This window comes from Eschrichtius robustus, chromosome 2 (assembly GCF_028021215.1).
Source record: "Eschrichtius robustus isolate mEscRob2 chromosome 2, mEscRob2.pri, whole genome shotgun sequence".
Classification (NCBI taxonomy): domain Eukaryota; kingdom Metazoa; phylum Chordata; class Mammalia; order Artiodactyla; family Eschrichtiidae; genus Eschrichtius; species Eschrichtius robustus.
This window is the reverse complement of record NC_090825.1, coordinates 133,158,156-133,171,217: the sequence shown is the minus strand read 5'-3', so window position 1 is coordinate 133,171,217 and position 13,062 is coordinate 133,158,156. Positions and strand designations below refer to the sequence as shown.

Sequence of the window (13,062 nt, the reverse complement as noted above, 5' to 3'; positions counted from 1 at the left end):
GACTGCCTCCCAGCCACCTCTGAGAAGGGGAAAGACCCTTTTCAACTACTTCTTCCTTCCTCCTCCTTCTGCCTCTGCTGTCCTCTCCTAACTCAGTGCCGTGGTCCTGCTGAGAGAGGTAGGACAGTCGTTCCAGTATTTTCTTTGTTCCCACCTCACCTCAAAAACTGGGACAGCAACCACGAAGGTGCCTTACCCATTCCTGTCCTGAACTCTCCACCAGTGAATCTCGGAACTGTCCAGCAAGTAATACTCCTCATTGCGTTGTAGCGTGAGTTCCTGTGGATCATTCGTTTGGTAGTCATACAAGGCAATGACCAAGGTTTCTTCAGGTTCCCGAAGTAACTGCTGGAGGAGGGACACAATAAAATCAAACAAAGATGTAGAAAGGAGGTAAACTGTGGAACGAGGTCAGCAAGTTCCCGAGCTGTAACTTGCTCTTGGACCTATGCCAGGCCAGACACCAGTTCCTACAATCCATTGGGGGTATTTGCTGAGGCCATTTGCCTGCCTAGTTGGCTTTCTTTATGAGTTAGGCTTATGGTGCTGAGTAGGACACAAAGACATTCAATACCTGGAGTTCATTGCCTCTCCCATTCTATGTGGTAAATTCTGACCCCAGTGAATTCCCAGCGGCTGTGCTTTTCACAAAAGTCTGCTTGTTTCTTTCCTTGAACCATGTCACAATTCACAGCCTCTCTGCTAGAAGCATCACATTGTTGGCAAAGGGGATGAAGTCAACACTAAATCATTCAGTCCATGCTTTTCTGATTTTATTTGTGGGCTTGTCCAGATCCATAGAATCATAGACTATTGGAGCTGAGTGCCTCTGAGAGATCCTGTGATCCACTCTTTTGTTTAGAATAGGGAAACTGAGGCCCAGATGGAGAAACGGATGTGGCCAAGTTTAGCAATTGAATTAGCCTTATGCTTTCTCTACTATATCATGTGGGACCCCTTGTTCCTCTTGTGGGCTCTCTTGCCTATGTCTCTACTTTTCAGTACGTTTCTTAGGAAGAGATATTGAGATGTGAAGAGGAGACTGTAAACAATCACAAGGGTTCAGGGTGGGCACACCTGCTACAGGTTGGCAGACTTTGTGAGACAGCAAACATGGGAAGAGATTGAGATTACTGGCTAGAATGAGATTCTGTGATGGGAAATCAAAAGTTCTCTGAGTACATTGAAGCAATCAGTGGCATAAACATACTGGAGATTAAAAAAAAAAAATTGTCATACTGATATAGTGTGTCATCCCAGCTGAGCCCAGATTGGAATTTGAAGTCAAGATTATCTGTGGAGCTTGTGAGGTGAAATATTGGGAACTACAGATAAGAGTTGTTGGGCCTGAGGCTTTCACCCTAAGAGCCAGTGGAGAAAGGAGTTGTTCAAGGGCACCTGAAGATAAAGAAAGGATATGGTATGGTATTCATCTCATTATAGGCCCAACTGATTAATTATTATCAAGAGAAAGGTCAGAGCAGGGTTCTCAAACCATGTGGAACCTTTCCATAGGGGGCATTTTGGACATCTATGGCAGTGTTTCAAAGGTCACAAAGGTTGAGGTGTGCTACTAGCATTGAATGGGAGAGGGTCAAGGATGCAAAACTCTCTGCAGCATCCCACATCCTGTACAACTTTTCAGTGTCCTGTTAGACATTCACGTGGTGAGCAGCCTGCTTACAACAATAATGTACAATAACACTCTGAGCCTAGATCCTACCTCAACCCTATACGAAGTACTTGGTTTCCTAGGAATGCAACCACCCTTTACATTGAGGGAAGATTTACACTTTGTTTAGTTCAGAACTTGACCACGAGTTGTTTGCCATTTTGGAAAATCGTATCACAGATGGTAATACTAGTTTTGAGTCACTGATACTACATTCCTGTATCAGTTGCATTTGAGCTGCCAAATCCAGCAGGATTCAAATACAGGTGCATTTTATTTTATTATGTTGTCCAGTATAGTCATGCCCCAATATTTGTATATAAAAACATATATGGGGACTTCCTTGGTGGCATAGTGGTTAAGAATCCTCCTGCCAATGCAGGGGACACGGGTTCGATCCCTGGTCCGGGAAGATCCCACATGCCGCAGAGCAACTAAGCCCGTGCGCCACAGCTACTGAGCCCACGCGCCTAGATCCCGTGCTCTGCAACAAGAGAAGCCACCGCAATGAGAAGCCTGCGCGCCACAACGAAGAGTGGCTCCCGCTCGCCACAACTAGAGAAAGCCTGCACGTAGCAACGAAGACCCAACGCAGCCAAAAATAAATAAATAAATTTATTTTTAAAAAAATCAATAAAAGTATAGCTTCTCTAGATGCCAACTCAAGATGCCATCACTCATTAGAAGACAGAACATGAAGGTGAAGGGAGAAGTGAATTCAAGTAATTCAAGATAAAAGAAATGTTACTGTGGATTTAGACGTATGGTTGAAGCTACAGCTGTGATTCCAAAAGCCCTGTGGTTGGAGTGCTAGAGCAGTATAGAGGCTTCTCCTCCAAGAAATCTGAGAAGCCAAGTGGTGGCGTCCAAGGGGAGATGGATAGGCCCTGTTTTCTGACTTTCACCTTCACTGATACTGAAAACCAGACGGGAGCAAACCAGTCTAAGGTGCAGAAGTGCGGGTTTAGGTGGGACTGTGGGGGTAACCCCCGACAAGCCAGGGCAGGGGGATTCCATACCATGTTTTCCAGGGTGATGGTGAAATATTCTTTAGAAGATGAATGAAATAAAAAGGGAGAGAGCTCATTTTCTGCTACAATTTCAGTCCACTTCTTTCCTGTTGTGAGGAAGGTGGCTGACGACAAATCTGAAAGCCAGCCTGCTTCTGAGCGACGTAGAACTTCCCTTATGGGGAAGCTGCCAGTCTTTGAAATGTCACCATATTGGCTGGAGGGAAAAAGCGGAGCTCATTCTTCAGGAAGAAGCATGAGGAAGCTGAGTCAGTGGGTTCTAGAATAAAGGGCAATTACTCAAATGTGGATATTGGTGCTGCTGTTACCATAAAGTGAGGGCTTAGATTGATCTTTCTTTTTTTTTTTTTTTTTTTTTTGTCTTCTTGACTAGATAGCTTCCCGAGAGTTGACTTGATATCACCTAAGTCTTGTAAGTCAGTATATTAGACCGATGTGTCTCAGACTCCAGTGTGCCTCAGGATCACCCGGAAGTTTATTAAAATGCAGATTCCTGGGCTCCTCCCCTAGAATTTTGCATGTAGTAAGTCTGGGGCGGGGCCTGAGAATTTGCATTTCTAACAAGCTCCCAGGTGATGCCAATGCTGCTGGTCCATGGACCACACTTTGAGAACCACCACTCGAGTTCAAGGCCACCACACCAGAAACTGCATCCTACTAGCTTGACTACTAAGTTACTGGATGGCCTTGGGAGGACCTCTCGTGGGACTTGCTTTCCCAAGCTTTCACACGAGAATAAAACTATAACCCTCTGAAGTGGCTAGAGATGATAGTGAGTTTCAAAATAGCTGGTAAAAGTGTGGATGTGCTTTGAAGAATAAAAGGTATTCTCAAATGTATGCTTCCAAAATGCTTGTATGTCCAAAGGGTGGGGTAAATACACATTTTATATAGCTGTGAGCTGTTATTATGCCCCAACCTAGTCAGCTGCCTGGCTGCACAGTTTGTTACCAATAAGTATTTGCTGAGTGAAGGCAGTGGGGTGAAGATCTGGCGGCTTTTACCTGGACACACCCACGAGACAATTCAGGCCCGAGAAACCCATGGTGTTGAGTTCAGCTGCATCACCACAAATCTGCTGCATCTGCCCGGCATTTGAGAAACCTGGGCAGTTGGGAAACGCAAGTGGGACCACCCCAGAGCTGTAGCCCGTGGGGCCGCTGGCCCACCGCACCGGGACCTCGTGCTCTCACTCACCCTGTTGTCTTCAGGAGTAGGAGGAAGAGGCTTCTTTGAAGCTGAAACGAGAAAAACAGAAAAAGAAAACGAGTATGAAACCGAATGTGCCCAACTAAAGGTGAGCATCAGGGGGCTTTTCAGAGAAAAGGGGCCCCAAAGAGAACAGCAGGAGGAGAGGATGAGACACAGGGCCTGGGTTTTTTCTCTTTCAGCCTGCTCGTTCCCAGTCTTGTTTTCCAGGAGACACCAGAGACTTCCAGAAGCGAATATCTGGGCCCCTCTGCCTGTATACCCAGGAAAAGCCTCGCCCAAAGGGGCTGACAGCGGTTCTCAGTGTGTGTCCTTCCCAGTGGGCACGGAGCCTTCCACGAAGGCGCCTCCACCTGTTAAACCAAGACTTGGAATTGGTGACTCAGGGGGGCAGGGACTCACTGGTTTCCTGATGCCCCTGTGGGCTTGAGGAGGGGCTGGAAGAGGTGAGAGGTCGTCGTGCTGCTTGTTGAGAGGCCTGGAATCCACTTTCAGTTAGTTATCTTAAGGACTCCGAGTATTTGTTCTTGCTGACTCCCCCAGACAACACCCCAGCACCCCGCTCTGTTTATCTCTTTGTGTCTCTACAGCTCCTTCTCTCTGTGTCTCTTTCTTCTTTCTCTCCCTTTCCCCCTCTCTTCCCTTTCATCTCTCCATCTGTGTCTCTCAGCATTTCTACTTTGAGGCACTAAAAAAGGTCAAGCCTGGAATCAACGGACCTAAGTTGTGTGTCTGTGTGTCTGGCAGGATGTGTGATATGGGAGGCAATGCCCAGGCTTCTGCTCAGTTCAAGGACTTCTTTAACAATTAGAGGTAAACAGGGAGTGGGCTGCATCTGCAGGCGGCGAGCGCCTCATCTCTGCAGGGGGTTGACTTGGAGGTGGGCAGCCTGTGTCAGGGATGTAGTAAGAAGAGATTCACACATTGACACTGGAGCCCAACCCTTGTGCTAACTCCTAAAGCAAGGGCAGGCTTGGGTATTGGGTGTGCAGTTAACAGAGAAGAAGGAGACATACATAATAGGAAACATGGTTCCTATTCGGCACTCAGCTCGGAGCCAGGAGCCAGGTGTCCTAACCCCAGCTCCACCACACACAGGCTGTGTGGACTTGAGCCCCTTCCAGCCCTGAGCATTCTGTGCCTGGTCTCTCTTTCTTCTTCCTCTGGGCTTGCTCTTGCCTTTCTTCCTCCCTCTCTGGGTGAAGTTCGTATGTGGTGAGATCGGGGCCAGTTTTGGTTGCAGACGTAAGTGCTGCTGTGGGTTGGATATAGCAGAGTCTGTTTAAAACTCAACCACCTCTGCTACTTCCCAGACAGACACACACATACTATCTCAGCTTCAGATTCTTCTGTCCACAAATGAGAAAGGCTCGGAGACACAATTACCATTTATTGCAAGCTCACTAAGTGCCTGCAGCTGTGCTAAGAGCTTTCCCCACCCACACTGAGTCTCCCAACAACCCCGCAAAGTAGCTACTTATTCTCATAATCCCCATTTTACAGATGAGGAGACAGACACAGAGACTCAGAAAGGTTAAGTAACATATGAAGTCACAGAGCAAGGACGTGAAGGGGCTGGGACTCACACCAGGTGTTTTTCATCCTGAAACCCCGTGCTCTGAGACCCTGCATGGTACATGTGCCCAACACTGGGAATTCTACAAGCCTTCACTCAGAGTAGATGATCATGTGCTACGTGCACAGTGCAGTGTGCTTCTTGAAAAGTCTGCTCTCAATTCTGTCGAAACTATGGTGCATGACGTTATTTAAACCAAGTCAGAGGAAGGGAGAGTGAGGACAGGCTCAGATGAGGAGATGGTGGTAGACTGCAACTCAAAAGCAGGAGCACCAGCAGGGTGCAGTGGTTAGACCCTGGCTTCATGTGGGGAGGAGCTTAGCATGACCAGTCCTACTCTGGTGAGTCATTCAGATGTTCCTCCCACCTCCATCATGTGTGTACCACTCAGTGGAGGGAAATACTGTCTGCCTTGGATAGGAACAGCTGCTACATGCATGGTGGAAATTGCAAAATAGAAACATAGATTCAAAGAATTTCAGAATTGGAAATGGGCTTAGAGAATATTTCATCTTAGGACCCCTAAAACTTCCCCTTCCATTTTAGAGATGAGGATATTAGGGTCCTTGATGGCCAAGTGACCCATCCAAGGACTTACAGGAAGGTGCTGGCAGAAATTTGGAGACCACTCTGGCCTTGGAAAGGGCTTTGAGTCACTGAGGCAAGCCCACACCATCCTGTTCTTGTGGTTGATTCCACTCATGTAAAACCTTCCATTTCTTTTTCATGAGATACTAGCCTTCATGGGGATGGTCCACAGGGCTAATGCAGCGGATCACTGACCTCTAAAACTAGGTAAATATTCTTCTGGGCCAAGGGACTGGTAACCTTGAACTTTCTCTCCCAAGGTAGAGGGTGAGAAGAAGTTGTTTTTAAAGTGGCACTAAGAGGGGCTGCAACTCAGGAAGCCACAGAAAACCCAGCCACGTGTTACATTTAGCACATCCGCCTTGGGCTGTCAATCTGAGGTATTAGGTTTTAGTGCAAAAAAGAAACTGATGGATGAGAAAATTTAGGCAGGGTAAGAGAGGTTGAGAGGAGAGGGCTACGGAAGCAAACAATCCACATGATCCATCATTCCTAGTCAACAGTGGCTTTGCAGAGCGCCTCCTCGCTGTACGACCTGGAGCATATTGAAGTCCTCAAGCCTCCTCTTTCTTTAACATCATGCCATCTACCCCAGATGGTTATGAGGAATGGGAGTGTAATGTACGTAAAAGTGCATCAGAGTGGAGTTGCCCTTCACTGGGGGTTCAGGTCCCAAAGTCATCACATAAGATAAAATTGAGGTGCACTCCAATCTCTAGGACCTGGGTCTTTGACCTCAAAGGCCAAAAAACAATATCTTTTGTTTTTGCTTTGCATTTAGGCTGTGGCCTCCTTTTCTCTGAGACTGTGGAGGTCTTGGGCAAGTAAGTAGAGGTGGGGAGAAGCCACATTGTAAAATGAGCCATTTTTTTGGTTTTACTTTGTTCCCCCTCCAAGTGTATAGAGTTCACCTTGTGTAATTGAACACGTGTGATATGATGCCACTGTAATAGGTAATGTTATGTATCTCGAGGGCTGTCTCTACAACTTCAGATTTGAGTAGACTGTGGCAATCAAATTTCCTAACTTGAAGGTATAGTGGTGCTATTCAAACTTTACTGTGCACACAGATCTCCTGGGGATCTTGTTAAAATACAAATTCTTATCCAGTAGACCTAGGAGGGGGCCTAGTGTTTGCATTTCTAACTAGCTTCCAGGTGATGTTAATGCCGCTGGTCTAAGAACCACATTTTGAGTAGCAAGGAGTTAAAAAGATATCGGCCTTGAGATGAAAAAACATCAACAGACTGGTGGTAGAGGCGGATGATTGCCTTCTGAAAATTTTGAAATTGTGGACTTCTGCATTCAATCCTGGACACCCCTGGTGATGGGAAGCAAAGAGCCTTTCCTTCCTACTAGTGGAGAGGCCAGTCACTGTACGAAGAAGAAAGGGAATTCATAGTCACTTACCATTCTTGGTGGGATCATACTGGGCACAGCCCACAGCAAGCTTCTCCAGTTGAGCACAGCATCTCCATCTCCCGTCCATCCAGAAATTAGGATGATACTTGGGCACCAAACTGTTGTTATTCCTGGTTTCTGAAAGGGGTTGGCACCGGCAGAAGAGTTATTTCCAGGTCAGTCTGTCAAGGGCCACCAACTTTATAATTCCTTGAGATTGACCCTGCTGTGTGAGCTTGCATGAGTATTGCCTAGAATAGTCAGAAAAATGGCCTTTTTTTCTGGGCATATACATTTATGTATATGGAGTGTACATTGAATTTAGGCATCAGCAGATCTGGGTTCTTATCCGGCTCTGCCTTGAGTTAGTTGTGTGTCCTTAGGTTGGGCAAAACCCTCATCTGAGCCCCAGTTCCCACTGTGCCATGATGTTGTTAGACTGGGACCATGGGCCCCACAAAAGTGCCTTAGGGAACTTAGGGAAGGCTGAATAGGTAGGATTCTCACCACTCCATTTCTCCCACCTTCAACTATAGCAACTTTGCTTTTATCCTTTCTAGATTTGTGGTTTTAAAAGTCAGATTTTGGTACAGGAAAAAAAGAGGCTTTCCTCCTAAAAAAAAAAAAAAGTATAAAAACACAGAGAACTAGACAGATGATCTCTAATGCTTCTTGCAGCTTTAACATCCTGTGAGTAAAACCCCTCCACCGAGGTAGAACGGCCAATGAGCACAGTTGGGGCCCTTTTGGTTACTTCGTACTTTAGGGTTTGTTCTGTGCCCGTTGACTGTTAAACTTGAGAGCACTTCCCAGTTTATCTGGTACTTGCCATTTGGGACTCGCAACAACCTTGGAAGAAGATAAGACTTGTATGTTTATTCTCGTTTTTCAGATAGAGGCATCATGGCTCCAGAGATTTCAAACGGCTTGCCTACCCTCAGTCCCCGCAGCTACTTAGATTAACATTTTAACCCAGTTCTCCTGCAAATCCAGGGCTTCAGGCTAACTGACAATAATATAATATTAAATGATAATAATAGTAATATGGATTGAGTGCTTTCTTTAGGTATGATTCCAAGTGTCTGACTTGTCCTAACACTTTTTTTTTTTTAACATCTTGATTGGAGTATAATTGCTTTACAATGGTGTGTTAGTTTCTGCTTTATAACAAAGTGAATCAACGTCCTAACGCTTTTAATTCTCACAATAACCCTATGACTGCCTGTTTCTAGTCAGAATTTATAGCTGAGGAAATGGAGACACTGAAAAGTCAAGGAATTTGCCCAAGGTCACACACTAATAGTTAGCAGAGCTGGAATTTTCTCCTTAGCAACCTGGCTCCACATCTTACGTTCATAAACGCTGCGCTGGTTCTGATTATGCTGTCGGGAAGGTGAGTCCTAAGAAGTACCCTTACGATGATCTGAAAACCTTTAAGGCTAGTTGACATTTGTTGGGTTCTGACTATGGGCCTGGATAGTCCCAAGGGCCTTACTCTTAGCAGCTCTGGAGGCAGGTGCTTTTGAAAAAATTTATTTATTAAAGTATAGTTGGGACTTCCCAGGTGGCGCAGTGGTTAAGAATCCTCCTGCCAATGCGGGGGACATGGGTTCGAGCCCTGGTCCGGGAAGATCCCACATGCGGCGGACCAACTAAGCCCGTGTGCCACAACTACTGAAGCCTGCGCACCTAGAGCCCGTGCTCCGCAACAAGAGACGCTGCTGCCATGAGAAGCCCTTGCACAGCAACAAAGAGTAGCCCCTGCTCGCTGCAACTAGAGAAAGCCCGCATGTAGCAATGAAGACCCAACGCAGCCAAAAATAAATAAATAAATAAATAAATAAATAAATTTTTAAAAAAGGATAGTTGACTTAACGATATTAGTTTCAGGTGCACAACATAGTGATTCAGTGTTTTTGTAGATTACATACCATACAAAGTTATTATAAAATAGTTACTATATTCCCTGTGCTTTACATTACATTCCTGTGACTTATTTATTTTATGACTGGTAGCTTGTACCTCTTAATCCCCTTCATCTATTTTGCCCCTCCTCCCACCCCTCTCTGCTCTGGAGACTGCTAGTTTGTTCTCCGTTTATGTGAGTCTGTTTCTGTTTTGTTATATTCATTTGTTTTATTTTTTAGATTCCACATATAAGTGAAAACATACAGCATTTGTCTTTCTCTGTCTGACTTATTCTACTTAGCATAATACCAGGAGGCAGGTACTATTATTTTTATTCCCTCCTCCTCCCCTTGTTAAAAACAGATGGAGAAACTGAAGCACAGAGCGGTTAAGGAAGTTGCCCAAGCACACATGGCCAGTGAGTGGCAGAGCCAGGATTCAAACCCAGGTCATCTAACTCAAGGGCCCACGCTCTTATTCTTCATACTATACGAGGGGTCAGCGGACTTTTTCTTAAAGGACCAGATAGTAAATATTTTAGGTTTTGCTCACCAGCAGGCACAATTGATATATTAATGAGGTACTTACATAACCCTTTTAAATAGAACCATTAAAAAATATTAAAAACATCCTTATCTCAGACCTTCACAAAAGCAGGTGGCAGGGAGGATTTGCCTGACCCTGTACTATACTGGTTGTTACCCAAGTTGAAAACGTGGGACCCTCCACCAACACCAAAAGGGAGAAATGTTTGACCATCAGCCGCCCTTTAGTCTATCATGGAACTCAAGCCTTCTAGAGGATCTAGGCATCTCAGGGATTCAATTGCACAGGAGGTTAATTACCTTCTTTAAGGGCCAGCACCCAGCGCTGCCGGCTCTCGCGATCTGGAGCGAACACATATAGGAGGTAGTTGTCATGCACAACCTGGAAACACACACAGAGTTCAAGGTGAACAGTGCAGCCAGAGATGTATGACTGACAGCAGGCCCACCTGGCTTACTGGGCCAAGAGTGGGGTCTCAAGTTGTCATCAAAAAGGCAAACATTTGGGTAATTTAGGGACTAGTGTCCTTTTTATCCAGGTGTTTGGATGCTGTGCAGATACAGGGTGAAACCCCACAGCTCACCTTCGAATACATGTCACTAGTATGCCATCACTAAATTCAAATAGCTGGAGAAAAGAGTTCTCCACTTACCTAGACAGGACGTTTACTTCTCATATTAAGTTTTCAGTGATTAAAAGAAATACTGGCATATGAAAGAGTAAGATATTAGATGATAAATATATAATCGAGATTTTTTTAAACTTCTTAATTTGAAATAAGACACCCAAGAATTTCCAAAGATAGTACAGAGTTCCTGTGTACTTTTCACCCACATTTCTCCAATGATAACATCTTACATAACATAATATGTTCTTAAAACCAGGAAATTGACATTGATCAAATACTATTAATGTACTACAGATCTTTGGATTTCACCAGGCTTTTTTTTTTTTTTTTCCATGCACTCATTTGTAATTGGAATTTTAATGATGGGGAAAATGTGTGTTATTCCTTTTACTTTTGGTACTAAAAATTCCAACTTGTGGAGGTCATGTTTCTAGTAGGAAAAAAGTCCTTTTTTATGCCACATTAAAAAATGGAATATTAACTCCTCAGATTGGTAAACATGAACGGTACCCTAGGATGTGCAAGAAGATATCCACTCTTTCAGAACCATAAATATCAAGAGTGGTAACGAGATTTAGATGATGTCATGACCTAAAGACTAAATATACTCTCCACCAGCTCTGTCCAATAGAACTTTCTGCAGTGATGGAAATGTTCTAAAATCTGTGCTGTCCAATAAATTAGCCACTAGCCACGTGTGGCTATTGAAGGTGTGAAAAGTTTATTCATTGAATGTGGCTTAGTGTGACTCAGGAGCTGATTAATATAGTGTAATTTAAATTAATTTACATTTAAATGTAAACATCTGCATGTGGCTACTGGCTACTGTATTGGACAGCACAACTCCAGATAGTTCTCAGATTATAAAATCTGAGCCTTTTTACCCCAGGACCTCTAAGCAATTTATAACCAAGTATTGTAATCTGTTGTCCCAAGTCATGAGTAAACCACCCTTATGGAATATTAGGCTTGGGGCCCTTGATAGTTTTTTTCCTCCCCGCAGGAGTAGAGTACTTAGGACTTTCCTTGAGGTGGGGAAGACATGAAGGAAAGGGAAATGAATGACAAGTTTTTCAAGATTTTGTGGTTAATCTTTGCTGAATGAATAAATGCATCATCGGTTGAAAGAAAACAGCAGTTTCTTCTGGGCTTGGTCTAAGTTCTAACCCTTGACCAGAGTCATCTCTCTCCCACCTTCTCGTACAATGACTGAGCATTTTAACCATTGTCCAAGGAATGGGGAACTAGCCCCCTTCCCTGATGCACTTACTTGAAATGGATATTTATAGTGGCATGGGATGATAATGTCACTTTTCACAATCTCGACACATTTGATTCGGGAAAGTTCAATGGAGCCCTTCAAAGTGCGCTTTTTCTGTGGGGAGAAAAACCACATTCCATTTAAGGAAGAAGGAAGACAATATTTTTGTCCAGGCTGCTTCTAGAAATACATTACTAGATAAGATCCATTGTAAACCAACCCTCCAAATATCCAGAAGCTCCTTCTTCGCCCTCAGTGCCTGAGAAGAACACTCTGAGCAGACTTCTGGGAGAACATGTTATTTGAATCGTCTTTTTGATGGAGTGACTGACTTCTGTTCACTGAGCCACTGTGCCTTACATCCCAGTTACCTTGTGACAAACAGCAGCATTTGCAGAACTTACAGCTGGGATGGGTAGTGCAATCTGTGGGAAACCACACATGTGCCAGTTTTTTTCTGCTTTGTGCCTATTCATGGCCTTATTAGCATAGTAAGTGAGCTCAGGCCTGACCTGGTTGGTGACAAATACCTTTAGTGGCACCTTTCTTTTCTATATCTGCCTTCTCTGTGTCCCTTAGTTATCCATGGTCCCACAACGGCACCCCTGTAGGACATTCCTGACTCTGCTCTGTAACTATCCCTTCTCCACATCCCCATTAAATTTTACTGGCCCCATGTCTCATTTCCTTGGAAGCTGCTAGATGTATTCCTTGATAACTAATTCACATGATGGTCTTTGTGATTTATAACCATGTCACATGTTACCCATTTCTAAGAGTCCTTGTCCTTGGATCCCAGGGGATGTTAGGTTGGTAGACGATAAGGGTCCATAGAAGGCTAGTTAGGGAAAAGCTTTTGGAGAGCAGGAGCCTTTCACAGGTGCCTGGAATTAGGCTTCCATTGAGAATAGAGTTTAATTCAGTTATGGAACCAGTTGCAAAACACTTCATTTTAGCTTATCCTTAAGAAAGAGGTAGCACAGATGGTGGTGAATCAGGCACAAGGTTGGAAAGGGCTAGGGACAAAGTTGGGCTCTGCTTCTAACCAGCTCTGTGACCTTGGGTCATTCATCTAACCTCCCTGAACTTCAGTTTCCACATCTGAGAAGTGAGGATAATAATGCCTACCCTTTAAGTGTTGATTGCAGAATAAAATGGGAGTATGTAAACAAATTCCCTGGCTTATGATATGTGCCCTCAATAAAGGGTACCCTCCCAATGAAAGAGGTTAAAGAAGTCCTA

General features: G+C 44.5%; 1 protein-coding gene across 1 annotated transcript in view; it reads right to left on the bottom strand.

The window, feature by feature from the left end:
* The window catches only part of ITK (IL2 inducible T cell kinase), a 63,954-nt gene that overhangs the window by 31,655 nt on the left and 19,237 nt on the right, over positions 1-13,062 (bottom strand). Inside the window, exons 2-6 of the mRNA XM_068536280.1 lie at positions 11,830-11,934; positions 10,231-10,312; positions 7,487-7,615; positions 3,901-3,941; positions 197-348 (exon numbers count right to left, since the gene is read on the bottom strand). Of these exons, the coding sequence (XP_068392381.1) occupies positions 197-348; positions 3,901-3,941; positions 7,487-7,615; positions 10,231-10,312; positions 11,830-11,934 (509 nt within the window). The remainder of the gene's footprint in view (positions 1-196; positions 349-3,900; positions 3,942-7,486; positions 7,616-10,230; positions 10,313-11,829; positions 11,935-13,062) is intronic.